This window comes from Microcaecilia unicolor, chromosome 14 (assembly GCF_901765095.1).
Source record: "Microcaecilia unicolor chromosome 14, aMicUni1.1, whole genome shotgun sequence".
NCBI classification, from domain to species: domain Eukaryota; kingdom Metazoa; phylum Chordata; class Amphibia; order Gymnophiona; family Siphonopidae; genus Microcaecilia; species Microcaecilia unicolor.
In genome coordinates, this window is record NC_044044.1 from 36,362,425 (window position 1) to 36,376,350 (window position 13,926).

At 43.5% G+C, this 13,926-nt stretch overlaps 1 protein-coding gene across 2 annotated transcripts in view; it reads left to right on the plus strand.

Annotated features, from left to right (window-relative positions):
• GATAD2B (GATA zinc finger domain containing 2B) overlaps positions 1–13,705 on the plus strand; it is a 72,141-nt gene extending 58,436 nt beyond the window's left edge. For both annotated transcript variants that reach the window (XM_030187189.1, XM_030187188.1), the window contains 5 exons: positions 1,508–1,823; positions 1,931–2,130; positions 11,284–11,376; positions 12,188–12,302; positions 12,736–13,705. In XM_030187189.1, coding sequence (XP_030043049.1) covers positions 1,508–1,823; positions 1,931–2,130; positions 11,284–11,376; positions 12,188–12,302; positions 12,736–12,869 — 858 coding nt within the window. In that variant the 3' untranslated portion in view covers positions 12,870–13,705. The remainder of the gene's footprint in view (positions 1–1,507; positions 1,824–1,930; positions 2,131–11,283; positions 11,377–12,187; positions 12,303–12,735) is intronic.
• The last annotated feature ends 221 nt before the right edge of the window (positions 13,706–13,926 follow it).

The window sequence follows — 13,926 nt, forward strand, 5'->3', positions numbered from 1 at the left end:
GGCTATTGTCAGAGACAAGGGGCTGGTTTTGATGGACTTTGGTCTTACTTAGCATGGCTTTTTTTTATTCTTAAGGATTAACTGATCTTCCTAGCAATGTAGGCCAACCTCTCAAGCCATTCTTTACATTTCTTGCTCACAGCTTGGATGTTAAGAAGCAGATCTTTTGGTTACCATTCTTGCAGGCTATCGTAAGAGATCCTAATGGAATCTAGAAATATTGACTAGAAATGTTTATAGTAATTGAAATGTGCTCATTTTGCACATTGGTGCACATTGTAACCCGTTCCCTTAATATGATTTTACTGGTTACAGCTATTAGTGGCTTAAAAACTGACTTGGTGCACCTATACTTCTCCACTACTGCCTGTCATAAGCACGTGGCAGATACATTGGTGTATGTCCAACCCCTTGTTTTCAGATTCATGTCTGGTTTGAATGTGAGCAAAACAAACTGTCAATGTGACCAAATGTTGCAAAAAAAGTTCCTTTAATGGGTAAAGAACATGTAGATACCAGACAGAGAAACTGAACACAGAGCAGGTCGTCTCGCACTTCTGGCATTTCAGTCGACTCTGGAGGGCAAACCAGTGCATGTTCTGTCAGCTAGCATGACAGCAGTGGCTTATGTAAACAGACAAAGTGGCATTTGAAGTCAGCCACTGGCAGAGGAGGCTATTCTTCTTTTTCTTTGGGTAGAGAGTCACTTGCAGCAAATTTCAGCTATCAGTGTTACTGTGGGTACTGTCAGTGTTCAAGCGGACTATCTCAGCAGGACCTCTCTGGACTTGGTGGAGTGGGAACTGTTGTCAGATGTCTTCCAGATAGTAACTCAGAAGTAGGAGACTTTGGTCCTGGATCTCATGACGATTTGACACACCAAAGTACCCAGATTTTTCGGCTGAAGAGAGTCTGGATGCCCTTCTTCTACCGTGGCCAAAATCGGTTCTTCTTTGCCTTTCCCCTGTGACTGCTGATAGGCACAAGATCCTTTGTCGTCAAGGGTAGGTCATTCTCATTGACTACTGACTGACCCAGGAAGCCGTGGTATGAGGATCTGTTCAGCTTCTGGTGTACCAGCCATTCTGTCATCCTACTCTGGCTACATTTTTCTCCTGTCTGTAGATAGCAACTTTGCTTTCTCTGGAGAGGAGATGTACTCCCACCATCTTTGAGCTGACTTATAAGCTTTCAGTTGACTAAACACTCGCTGTTCAGGACCTCCTGAATGTGCTCAGACAAACCACTTAGCTCTGAGAGAACTGTTCTGTGTTGGCGCTGTTGAATAACATTATCCACTTTTGTAGGCCTGATTTATCAGTTGTCTGCAGACCACCCCCCCCCCCCCCCCCCCCCCATTTCTTTTCTGACCACCTTATCCGTTTTTGTTTTGTTCTGTCTTTGGGATTGTTTACTTGCCTTTGTGATTGGAGCTGGCTCTGTTCCCCATGTTGCTCATACATGTGGTGATTTTAAAACTGTTTGCTTTTTTCTAACCCCTTTCTAGCAGTCCAGCCCCTCTGTTCCCTGCCAGCGTACGTCGTCGTCTGCCATGTACATGAACCTTGCATCTCACATCCAGGCTGGAGCTGTAAACAGGGTGTCCTCCCCACTCCCCAGCCCCAGTGCAATGACTGATCCTGCAAGCTCCCAAGCAGCTGCTAAACTAGCTCTGCGCAAACAGCTGGAAAAGACGCTTCTGGAGATCCCACCCCCGAAACCGCCTGCACCACTGCTCCACTTTCTACCTAGCGCAGCCAACAGCGAGTTTATCTACATGGTGGGGTTAGAGGAAGTGGTACAGAGTGTCATTGACAGTCAAGGTAAGACCATAAAATGCCATCGTGTAACTTCTGTTTATGTGAAGGCCATATCTGACAGCAACCCTGCACACATGCGTGAATACATTATGTTCTCTCTTTCTTTTTAGGGAAAGGCTGTGTCTCCCTAAGGATGGATCCTTTTGTGTGTGCACAGTGCCAAACAGATTTCACCCCTCACTGGAAGCAGGAGAAGAGTGGGAAGATCTTGTGTGAGCAGTGCATGATGTCCAATCAGAAGAAAGCACTGAAAGCAGAGCACACTAACAGGCTGAAAAATGCTTTTGTGAAAGCTTTGCAACAAGAACAGGCAGGTATCCCCATCCAGGACCATCATAGCCTCAGTCTAGGTATCCACCACAATTCTTTACATGCTCCATAACGATAGGAGAGCTTAATACGGGATTAAGATAGAGCTGTATTATTGTCCTAAAACTCTTTGCATGACTCCTTTCTGCAACACTACCTCTGACTATCAACGAGCTTCTGCTCATAGTAGAGTTAAACTGTTGAATGGATGGTAAGTTGACTCCATTCCAGAAGCAAGATCACCTGGGTGTCGTCGTTGATAATACACTGAAACCTTCTGCTCAGTGTGCTGCTGCGGCTAGGAAAGCGAATAGAATGTTGGGTATTATTAGGAAAGGTATGGAGAACAGGTGAGAGGATGTTATAATGCCGTTGTATCGCTCCATGGTGCGACCACACCTTGAGTATTGTGTTCAATTCTGGTCGCCGCATCTCAAGAAAGATATAGTAGAATTGGAAAAGGTGCAGCGAAGGGCGACTAAAATGATAGCAGGGATGGGACGACTTCCCTATGAAGAAAGACTAAGGAGGCTAGGACTTTTCAGCTTGGAGAAGAGACGGCTGAGGGGAGACACGATAGAGGTATATAAAATAATGAGTGGAGTGGAACAGGTGGATGTGAAGCGTCTGTTCATGCTTTCCAAAAATACTAGGACTAGGGGGTATGCGATGAAACTACAGTGTAGTAAATTTTAAACAAATAGGAAAACTTTTCTTCACCCAACGCGTAATTAAACTCTGGAATTTGTTGCCTGAAAACGTAGTGAAGGCGGTTGGCTTGGCAGAGTTTAAAAAGGGGTTGGACGGTTTCCTAAAGGACAAGTCGATAGACCGCTACTAAATGGACTTGGGAAAAATCCACAATTTCGGGAATAACATGTATAAAATGTTTGTACGTTTGGGAAGCTTGCCAGGTGCCCTTGACCTGGATTGGCTGCTGTCGTGGACAGGATGCTGGGCTCGATGGACCTTTGGTCTTTTCCCAGTATGGCATTACTTATGTACTTATGTACCTCAACTTAGGCAGTAGAGCTCCAGTACACTGACGGTGGTGTGGTGTGTGCTTCTTTGCAATTGGCATTCACACAATTAATGTCTTTGCTGAGACACATGAGAAGAGGCGGACTGATACTTAACATTTGGAAGACTAAAGTCTGTCTTGCATTAATAAGTTATCAATGAGCTTCTCCCACCTCCAGCTATTCCAGTTCATTGTTGAGAATATTGTGTTTCCCTTACCTCAGAAGCCATTGATTACAGAATGATGAATCAAAGAAAACCAGTTCTGATTTATATGTGCAATTTCAGCCTTCAGCTGGATGAGGAAATGGGTTCTTAATCACATCTGATTTGAAGAAAAGCTCTTGGTTTCTCTACCAGTCATGATTCCTACGCTATTATATAGAACTGAGATTTGGACATTTCAAGATGCTGAAAAGTATTAATGATCATCCAAAATTCATTTTGAAAACAGTTGAACCAGATTATGTTTGTGTATGTTTGTTTAGTTATGTGATGCACTGCCTTTCAGGGCCTCATCCAGTGTGGTTTACAAAATAAACACTATCCGGAGAGAGCACACTAAGGCTGGAAAAACTAAAGAAAAGGAAAAACTACTGGAGCTGCTGTGCTCACTAATTTGTTTAATCTTCAAAGGCCATATCAAACAAACTAGGCTTCTAAACCATTCTTAAACTTCCCAGATGTAACATACATAGTAACATAGTAGATGACGGCAGAAAAAGACCTGCACGGTCCATCCAGTCTGCCCAACAAGACAAACTCATGTGTGCTACTTTTTGTGTATACCCTACTTTGATTTGTACCTATGCTCTTCAGGACACAGATGTAGTTTCAGTTCTCAAATAGGTAGCAGAGAATTCATTGTGGATATCCTGAAAACCTAACTGGCTGGAGTGCCTCCAGGGCCAAGGTAAGGTCTTTAATATGATAGGTGATGGGACATCAGTAAGCTTCCTGAGCAGAGGGGAAACACAGTTGTATTCTGTATGAGCTGCAGCAGTAAGCCCAACAGACTTATGTAAGGAATTGCAGTAATCTGGTCAGCTGATGAGTAGAGCAAAACCCAAAGAAGTTAATGCAGGTTTGTCCAAGAATGGATAAAGACATCGTTCACAGGACAGTGAAACATGAGGACACTACAAATGTGATTTGACAGAAAAGAGCTAAGAATCCTAAAGAATTCCCAGGATTTTAAAACAACTTTCCAAGAGTAAAGTATGATTCAGCAGGACTTGGAGCAACATAGGGAGCAATTATGGTTTTTTGTTTCATTTATTTGATATACCGCCTTTCCTAATAAAATAAGGCGGTTTACAAAATTACAACAACCCAAGGAATTAGTGAAAGGAACGCCATTATATTACTGGAAAGAGAGCAGAAGAGAGAAGAAATGATTGAGGTAGCTGATGCTGAAGATACAAAAAAGATTGTCTAATTGATGGTAAAGGCAGTCACTGCCCTCTGGTGTGAGCTAAGTCCCTAATGACATGCCGAAGGCTTCCATAAATAGGTGAGTTTTCAGGTCTTTTTTGGAATTTAGGGAGAAAGTCTTCCAAAGGGCCAACTCCGTTCTTTTTATCTTGCTGCACCATAAGCCTGGAATAGACTTCCTGAGTCAATATGTCAAGCTCCATCTCTGGCCATCTTCAAATCTAGGCTAAAAGCCCACCTTTTTGAAGCTGCTTTTAACTCCTAACCCCTATTCACTTGTTCAGTACCCATGTCTGTTTTATCATTCCCGCCTTAAGTAATTCCCTTATCCCTTATTTGTCTTGTTTGTCTGTCCTGATTAGATTGTAAGCTCTGTTGAACAGGGACCGTATCTTCATGGTCACGTGTACAGCACTGCTTACATCTAGTAGCACTATAGAAATGATAAGTAGTAGTAGTAGAAAGCATTCTATAAGGTTGGGGCAACAAAGTAAAGGGTTGAATGTCTTGTAGAATCAAGTCTGGCTCATAAATGAATGATATGTGGAGATGACTGTCTGTCTGATAGTGAGTATAGCAGTTGAGGAGGGGCATAAGGAATGATTAGTGACATAAGATAGAGAGGTGTACCCGTACATAGTGCCTTATGGGTCAGGACAAGGATCTTGAACTGAATACAGAAGTCTATGCATAACCAATGATAACAGATGAACAGTGTAGCAATATGATCATATCTGGAAGTGCCCAGATAGCTTTAGATGTAGTAGGGTTTACCTTAAGATGGTTTGTAGCCAGTTGGCCGTCGCTGATAAATAGCAATTAACATTGATCAAATCTGGGGAGTTGGGGTTCAAAGAGGCTAGTAATTGAATATCATGTGCATAAAAATGCCAATGAATGCCAAAAGACTAAATAAGAAGGGTCAAGGGGAACAAGAACAAATTGAATAGGAACTGATGTAACATAGTAAAAGACAGCAGATAAAGATGTGAGTGAGCCATCCAGTCTGCCCAACTGTCACACTCATTGATCAAGTCATGATTAAACCAGCAATGAATGTGATATTTTTGGCATTTTTGGGACATAGACCATTGAAGTCCACTCAGCCTTGTCCTTAATTTCCAACTACCGAAGTTTCCATTGAAGCCCACTCCAGCCTATCCAAATCCGTCTTGTCAGTTGCGGGACACAGACCGTAAAAGTCTGCCCGGTACTGTCCTCTCATTCCAAATTACTGGAATTTGTTGAAGCCCTCCAGTTCATCCTAAACTGGATTGCCAAATATGGGTGTCAGACCGTACAAGTCTGTCCAGCACCACTTAACATGTATAGCCCCACACCTTTTTGAATCCCATCACAGTTTTTTTTTCTCCACCGCTTCCCTCAGGATGGCATTCCAGGCATCAACCATGCTCTCCATGAAAACGAATTTCCTGACATTACCACCCACAACCTCAATTCATGTCCTCTAGTTTTACCGTTTTCCCTTCTCTGGAAAATATTTGTTTCTGTATTAATATCTTTCAACTATTTAAACATCTGTATCACATCTTCCCTGTCCCACCTCTCCTCTAGGCTATACATATTTAGGTCTCATACGTCTTTTAGCACAAGCCCTGTATCATTTTTATCATCTTCTTCTGGACTGCTTCAAGTCTTTTTACATCCTTAGCAAGTTACGGCCTCCAAAACTGAATACAGTACTCCGAGGGGCCTCACCAACAACTTGTACAGAGGCATCAACACCTCCTTCTGCTGGTTACACCTCTTTCTAGTACAGCCTAGCATCCTTCTGGCTACGGCCACCACCTTGTCACACTGATTCGTCCCCTTCAGATCCTCAGATTCTGTCACACCAAGGTTCCTTTCCCTATTTGTGCATATCAGCCTCTCACCTCCTAGCACATACAGCTCCCTTGGATTTCTACTCCTAGTGCATCACTCTGCACTTCTTTGCATTGAATTTTAATTGCCAAACTTTAGACCATTTTTCTAACTTCTGCAGATCTTTTTTTCATGTTTTCCACTCCCCCCGGGGTGTCTACACTGTTACAAATCTTGGTATCATCCTCAAAAAAGCAAACCTTATCTTCTAACCCTTCGGCAATGTCACTCACAAACATATTGAGCAGAATCGGTGCCAGTACCGATCCTTGAGATACTTTACTACTCACTTTTACCTTCCTCTGAGTGAATTCCATTAACCACCACCTTCTGGTGTCTTTCTGTCAACCAGTTCCTAATCCAATTTCACCATTTGGGTCTTAACTTCAGCCTGTCAGGTTGATTCAAGAGCCTCCTATGAGGAACCGTGTCAAAGGCTTTGCTGAAATCTAAGTTAATAACCAAAGTGAGGCTTAATGGCCTCTAGTTCCAGCTTCTTCTCTGTCAGCACTTTTGTGAAGAGGGACCACATCCGCTCTCCTCCAAACCCTTGGAACCTCTCCTGTCTCCAAGGATTTATTAAATCTTTAAGAGGACCCGCCAGAACCTCTCTGAGCTCCCTCAGTATCTGAACCTTGTAGAACACCGTATAAAAGGGGAAATTCCTGTGATTGGGAAGCATTAAATGAAACCGAGAAGGAACAATCCTGAGAGACAGGAATGCAGCCACTTCCTAACAGTGTCTCAGATGCCCATGTCACTCAGGTGAGCCAATAAAAGGTTGTGATCAACTGAATCAAAGGATGGAGTCAAGATCAGTGGAAACTACAAGCACCGAGTTTCACTGAGCATATTAGTTAACGTAATTTCGGTACTATGGCAGCAGCGATGGAGGCACAGGTGACAAGGATGAAGGAGCCTACTAGGGACAGAAAAAGTACCTGCATATAATATATGTAAACAACTTTGGTTGTACTTGCAGAAAAGCTTTATATCAAACCCATGAGCCATGACCTTGGGAAGATCTTAGCCATCTTTGAGGTGCATAAAGGGAGATCCTGTTCTTCAAGTACTCTGACCCATTCCCTTTAAGGGCCTTGAAGTTCAGACATAAGAGTTTTAATTTTAGCCCAGTATTGTACTGGTAGCCAGTGGCGTTTTTCTGAAAAGTTGTGATGTGATCATGTCACTTACTACATTCAGTTGGTTGTGCTGTGGAATTCTAAATCAGTTGGAGCTGATTCAAGCCCTTTGTATGACTTTGGGAGATCAGCTGCACTCCAGTGTTTCTGAGCTATGATTTAAGGGGGCGTTCATGGCTCCTAAAAGGGGATTTTGATGTCGGGTATGTGACCACTTCTGTTTTCCTTGGGTTCAGATGAAATTTGTTATTTTTAACCCATTCTTGGATTGCTGTAAGACGGGCAGTCAGTTTACTCAGGGCGTTTGGTAAGTCTGGCTCAATGGCTATGACTAGCACATTATCCACGTAAATGTAAATCTGAGTGTCCATTGATTTGAAACATCTCGGCTAATGGCTTGAAGTAGATATTAAAATGGTCAACAATATGGATCCTTGTGGTACCCCACAGGTCAGTGGGCAAGGTGGCAATGAGGTGTGGCCGAATACTGCGTATTGTTCTGTTTGAACCAGGCAAGTACTGTGCCACTGATACCTTTTTCTACAAGTTGAGCTAGCATGATATTGTAGTCCAAAGTGTCAGAAGCTGCAGAAAAATTCTGCAGTTCTAACTTCAAGGCAAATCTCCTGTTGTGCTTTCTGTGAAGATTATCTAACATAGATACAAGGCCGGTCTCCGTTCCATAGCTGGATCTAATCCAGATTGACTCAGATCTAGCCGTTGTTGAACTGAATGTGGTTACTGGGCTGTATCTTTTGAGCTTGTCCTAGTCGAAATCTGTTCTTTTTTAGCACAGGGCCCATTTTAATGTTGTTTGTAATTGCCTTTTAGAAAGGAAGCGCTTACGATTTGTGTGGCCTGTTTTATGAGGCCCCTGTTGCTTGCTGCACTATCCTTGATTAGAGGGGGTTGAGGGAGCTTGTGGTCGGTCAAAGGCCTCTTGGGATTTTGTCAAGGTGTTTCAGGTTGCCAGTCCCATATGTCTGTGTAAGGATAGGGTAAGATTGTGCACTTCTGGTTAACTGGGTGAGACTGCCTTCACAATGTGGTTTTCTTTTTTTCTCTTTGCTGCCATATTTATGGATGTAATTTCTGATTTTGTAGATTGCTGTGCCGGTAATACTTAAGAGTGGTATATAAAGCCTAATGAACTAAACTAAAACTGCCTGAAGGGTATCAGTGAGGCGTTTTAATTTTGTTGGGAAAGTATGTAGCAAAATCATTGCGGTACAGTATTGACTGGGAAGGCTGATTCTGCTGTAGGGGTTGAATCAACAGCTATTAAGGCTTTGTCATGTGTTTGTTAAAGTTTAAGCTGTTCTCATCCAGGCAAGATTTATGCCATCTTCTCTCCCGTTTCCATCCTTGGTGCTTAAGGGTCCACATTTCTAGAGAGAACCAAGGTGAGCGTTTTGTAAGTGCGGCTCTATTCTCTAGGGCCTAGCTAACTGTTTCAAATATCAACCTGCTTTGACAGTGCAGTTATCTTTTCATGAACATGGGATATAGTCTAAGGACCTTAGGAAATTCTCAGCAGTCAGATGTTTTTCTCTGATTTCCTTCCAAACTCTGGAAGGAGCCAACTGCTTCAGGTGGTCGCTTAGAAGGGAAGGAGGATGGATTTGATATACTACCTTTCTGTGGTTACAGTCAAAGCAGTTTACATATTATATACAGAGTCAGAAGGAGCTACAGTGGGAATCGAAATTGGTTCCCCTGGTTCTCAGGCCACTGCACTAACCACTAAGGCTACTCCTGATTAGAAAGTGGTCTGTCCATCATAGAGGTATTTTCTCAACACTGCATCCCAGTGTTCAGGAATGTTAACCCTCCTGCAAAAAAACAGGTCTAGTATGTAACCCTTTTCATGGGTTAGAGAATTGGTCACCTAGTGCTGTCCTTGTGTCCAAGAAGAACAGCTGTGGCGGTATCTGGGGTTTCAATATATAGATTAAAGTCTCCCATGATTACAATCTTAGGAAAACCCAAGGTCATCTTTGTAATCAAATTGTGGAGTACTTGCATAGATTATATGTTGCAAGGTGGTCAGCAGTCAGACTGATTTATTTTCAGTAAGATGATGGTTGGTGATCTTGCACAGCTTGATTTTATCCCAAGAGTACCTTCAAACTTGTGTTTACTTGAAAATGTTGCTGGAAGTGGTAGGCATTGATTTTTGCACACTGCCTGCGTTCACCCCGGAAAAGTTCCCACTGACACATCTTGCCCTATTGAAAACAGGATAAGGATACAGTATTGGAAATATGCACATTTAACAGCACTGTAGAACAGTCATATAACAGAAATATGATAAATGTCATACAATACACATGATACTATAATAGACACCATAGAAAAATAGTCAGATAACATAGATACAATATAATTCGCACCTCCAACATTCTGAAGCTGACTCCGTGGCAGTGAAGTCGTGTAGTATTCCTGGGGTTCGTAATCGCACTCCGGATCACTGCCCCGCCCTCGAGGGAACTACTACTACTACTATTTAGCATTTCTATAGCGCTACAAGGCATACGCAGCGCTGCACAAACATAGAAGAAAGACAGTCCCTGCTCAAATAGCTTACAATCTAATAGACAAAAAATAAATAAAGTAAGCAAATCAAATCAATTAATGTGAATGGGAAGGAAGAGAGGAGGGTAGGTGGAGGGGAAACAAACGCAACGTCAGAAGGAAAAGGGACCAACCACGTGCAATCGCACTCTCTCTCACTGCCCCGCCCTCGGAGGGAAGGGAAGGCTGCATAGCAACCCGCAAACAAACGTTACTCCGTCCCGAACAGCAGCAGCTGAGTCCCGGCCGTCACAGGACTCTCCTGAGCCACCCAGCGATGAGAATCCCTGCCCCCCCTCCAGTGATTCTCCTCGCTCCCCTGATTACCTCCGTCAAAGCAGCCACGTCATTGAAAGCCCTGCCAGTCTCCAGCTTTCCCTTCGAGTTTGTTTCTTCAGAGTCCCGCCTTCTGACATCATTTCCTCTTTCCGCAAGGGTGGGACTCTGAGGGAACGAACTTGAAGGGAAGGCTAGAGACGGGCAGGGCTTTCAATAACGCGGCTGCTTCGTCGGAGGTAATCAGGGGAGCGAGGAGAATCAGTGGGTGGCTGGAGGGGGGGGGGCAGGGGAGAGAGGAGAATCGCTGGGTGGCTGGAGGGGGGGCAGGGGAGAGAGGAGAATCACACACTCTCTCTCTCTCACAGACACACTCACACCCAGTCTTACTCTCTGTGTCACACACACACTTGCACATTCTCTCTCTCTCTCTCACACAGTCACTCTCACACACTCTCAAACAAACACACTCCGAGGAAAAGCTTTCTCGCGCCCGTTTCATTTGTGTCAGAAACGGGCCTTTTTTACTAGTTTACAATACAATGGCTGCATAAAACCAGTGAAACACATAATCACACATTAGAACATTCAAATAACATAAATATGATGCTAATTCTGTTCTACAATATAGTGAAACTATCTTACTAAGTCAGTTGGGATATATGAATGGGTGACTAAACTGAAGACATCATTTGTACAGTTAGATAAGATATGAGGAACTGGTCTAAGTTACAGGATGGTGCAGCAAGCTAGTCCAGGTGTAGAATGAATGGATATGGTAATTCTTATGATCTTCTTATATATAAACTCGCACTCTCTTGTAGGAAATTGAGCAGCGGTTACAGCAGCAGGCTGCCATATCTCCCACTGCGGCTCCAGTCATCTCTAGTGTCAGTAAACAGCACACGCTCCGACAGGTGAGGATGCTTCAGGAGAAAATACTTGTATAAATTGAGTGACGAGTTTGCATGAGCTCAGGATATTCAAGTATGGTGTGTTGCTACCATGTGGGATGCTTACATGGAGTGCATGTGGTAATGAAGATGAGCTGTTTGAATGCAGGATGTTCACATGTAGCTGGTACAGTGTAAGGCATTCCTTGTACATAGCAGGGAAAGAGCTATTAGACCCGGTGACTGTTCTGTAGTGAATACACTGTTCTAAAGCTTGTTTGTTACTGTCTGCCTGATAAAAAAAAAAAGAAAGCAAAGCAATTTCTAAATATCTAACTTGGATTGAGACCTTGAAAGTTCCTTTGATATACCTGGAAGTTTTTTTTTAACCATACCTGTTAAAGCTCTTGCCTGCAGCAAGGCCTCACAACAAGAAGTAACCTATGGACTTTCACACGCTGCAATACCAACAAGAGGAAAGACAGTTTTATTTTTACTTTTTTTTTAATTTACCAAACAAGCTTTAGAAGTCTGTTTGCTGAAGAGAGCCATTATTATCTAATGTGGAGAACATACATTATAGGTATGTGGTCATCACACTAAGCAAAACAACTTATGTGCTATAATTACTAAACTGAAAACCAGAAGGAAGAAAGCTTGTGTTGTGTGGGTGGGAGATGTCTGTGTATCTGAGCAAGGGATGTGTCTAGAGCCTTTGTGGTGTGTTTGACTCAATGGACCGCTTATGTGTTTTGGGGGGCCAATCACGTATTTAGAATGGAGGTGAGATACTGAACACTTTTGGCATGTCAGTATTTGACTCTGTATTATACAGGCTCCACAACCCCAGGCTACCATACAGCGTGGGATTCCCAATGCCCGTTCGTTGCTCTCCAACTTTGCCCAGGCCCCTCAGCTATCTGTAGCGGGCAGTCTTCTGGGAATGCCAGGTAAGAATCTTAATATACTGGTGGCTGTGAAGCTGCAAAGCCTGAAGAAAGTTAAGTTTAGCAAGTGAGCTGCAACGAGTACCTTTTTTTTTTTCAAGTCCTGTCTCCCATAGAAGACACGGGCTGTCTACCCCCTGAGTAACGTTTGAATTGTTCCTTCTTGTCAGAGATTATAGAATGCCCATTGAGCCCTAGTTCATGCTGTTACACGTTCTCAGTGTTTTCCCCAACATTCTTACCTACAGAAAAATGAGCCCAAGTGATATTGAGCAATGTCAAAGTCAGTGCTCATGGGCTGATGCTTCCGCTTTCCTCAGTCTCTAATGTTTGACAATGCAGATGAGTGTTCTTGTAAGCGCATGCAGCATAATGTACCCAAGAGGGAAAGCGGAGCACATAAAGCATTCACACGCATCTTGTTTCTTCTGTTCAGGTGTCAACATTGCATACCTTAATGCTGGCATTGGAGGTCACAAAGCATCCAGCTTGGCGGATCGGCAGAGGGAATACCTATTAGACATGATCCCATCCCGGTCTATATCGCAGTCCATCAGTGGACAGAAATAACGCCTGTGCACATGCCTCCCTCCCCCTCCCTTCCCCCCTCCCTCGCATGCAGTGCCTGTACTGGTGCCTACTGTATAAGGAAATTCATTTCAGCGCCGTCACCTGTCCTCCATCCCCCAGTTTGTCTTCTAGAAAGGAGAGGTGGCTGCAGCGGCTGAGGTCAGAGTCATTTACACAGCACTATATATGAGACTTGCTTTATGCTGCTTTTCTCCTGCTCAACTGTTTTTTTAAATGTCAATGCTTAGAATTCTTTTTTCCAATTAAGAGTTGCACTTTTTTTTTTCTTCAGAGGTCTCTCTGATGGGTTTTCCAGTGTCAATGCCATTGGTGCCCCTAGAAGGCTCTTGGGCTGTGAGCAGTACTGGGAGTGGGTTTAGAGGTACTGTCAGAAATTTGCGCTTGTCCCGTTCCTAGCAAATGGACTGGTGTAGCTTGCAAGTGGGCCATAAGAAGGAATCCTGAGCAGTTCAGGGAAGACGGCTGATAGGGCAGAGTGCTTGGGATGGATGAGCACTTTGAGAATTTATTTTTCTTGTTCTGCTTTTTGCAGCTCATTAGTATGAGATGACCGAGACGAGCAGTTGTCCACCTCATGATCTTTAAGATCTGTCACCTCAGCTGCTGGAGCTCCAAGGTGCTGCAGGCTTTCTCACTTTGATATTTATGTCTTTCTCCCCCACCTTTCCAGTTTGGGTGACCAAGCAAGAAAGCAGCAAATCGGTGTTACAAGGGGCATTTTGTTCCAGATGCTCTGACACATTGGGAGCTGTGTCTAAGCTACATCATAGCACATGGGCCAGGGATTTTGGAATTCATTTTGTGGCAGCCTCCTATATTTAAAAAAAAAAAAAAGGAGAGAGTAAAATCTATTTTCAGACATTCTGAAAACAAGTTGTTGGGTTTGGTTATCTAGATTCTGAAACATTCCTCTATTTGCACTCATTCTTTGATCCTCCCTTGGACAGAGTACACATAGGAAGCATGCCACTGGTCTGTGCCAGGAGGTCCTTCAGGTTGCAGCACATAACTACTCACCCCCCCACCATGACCGGGT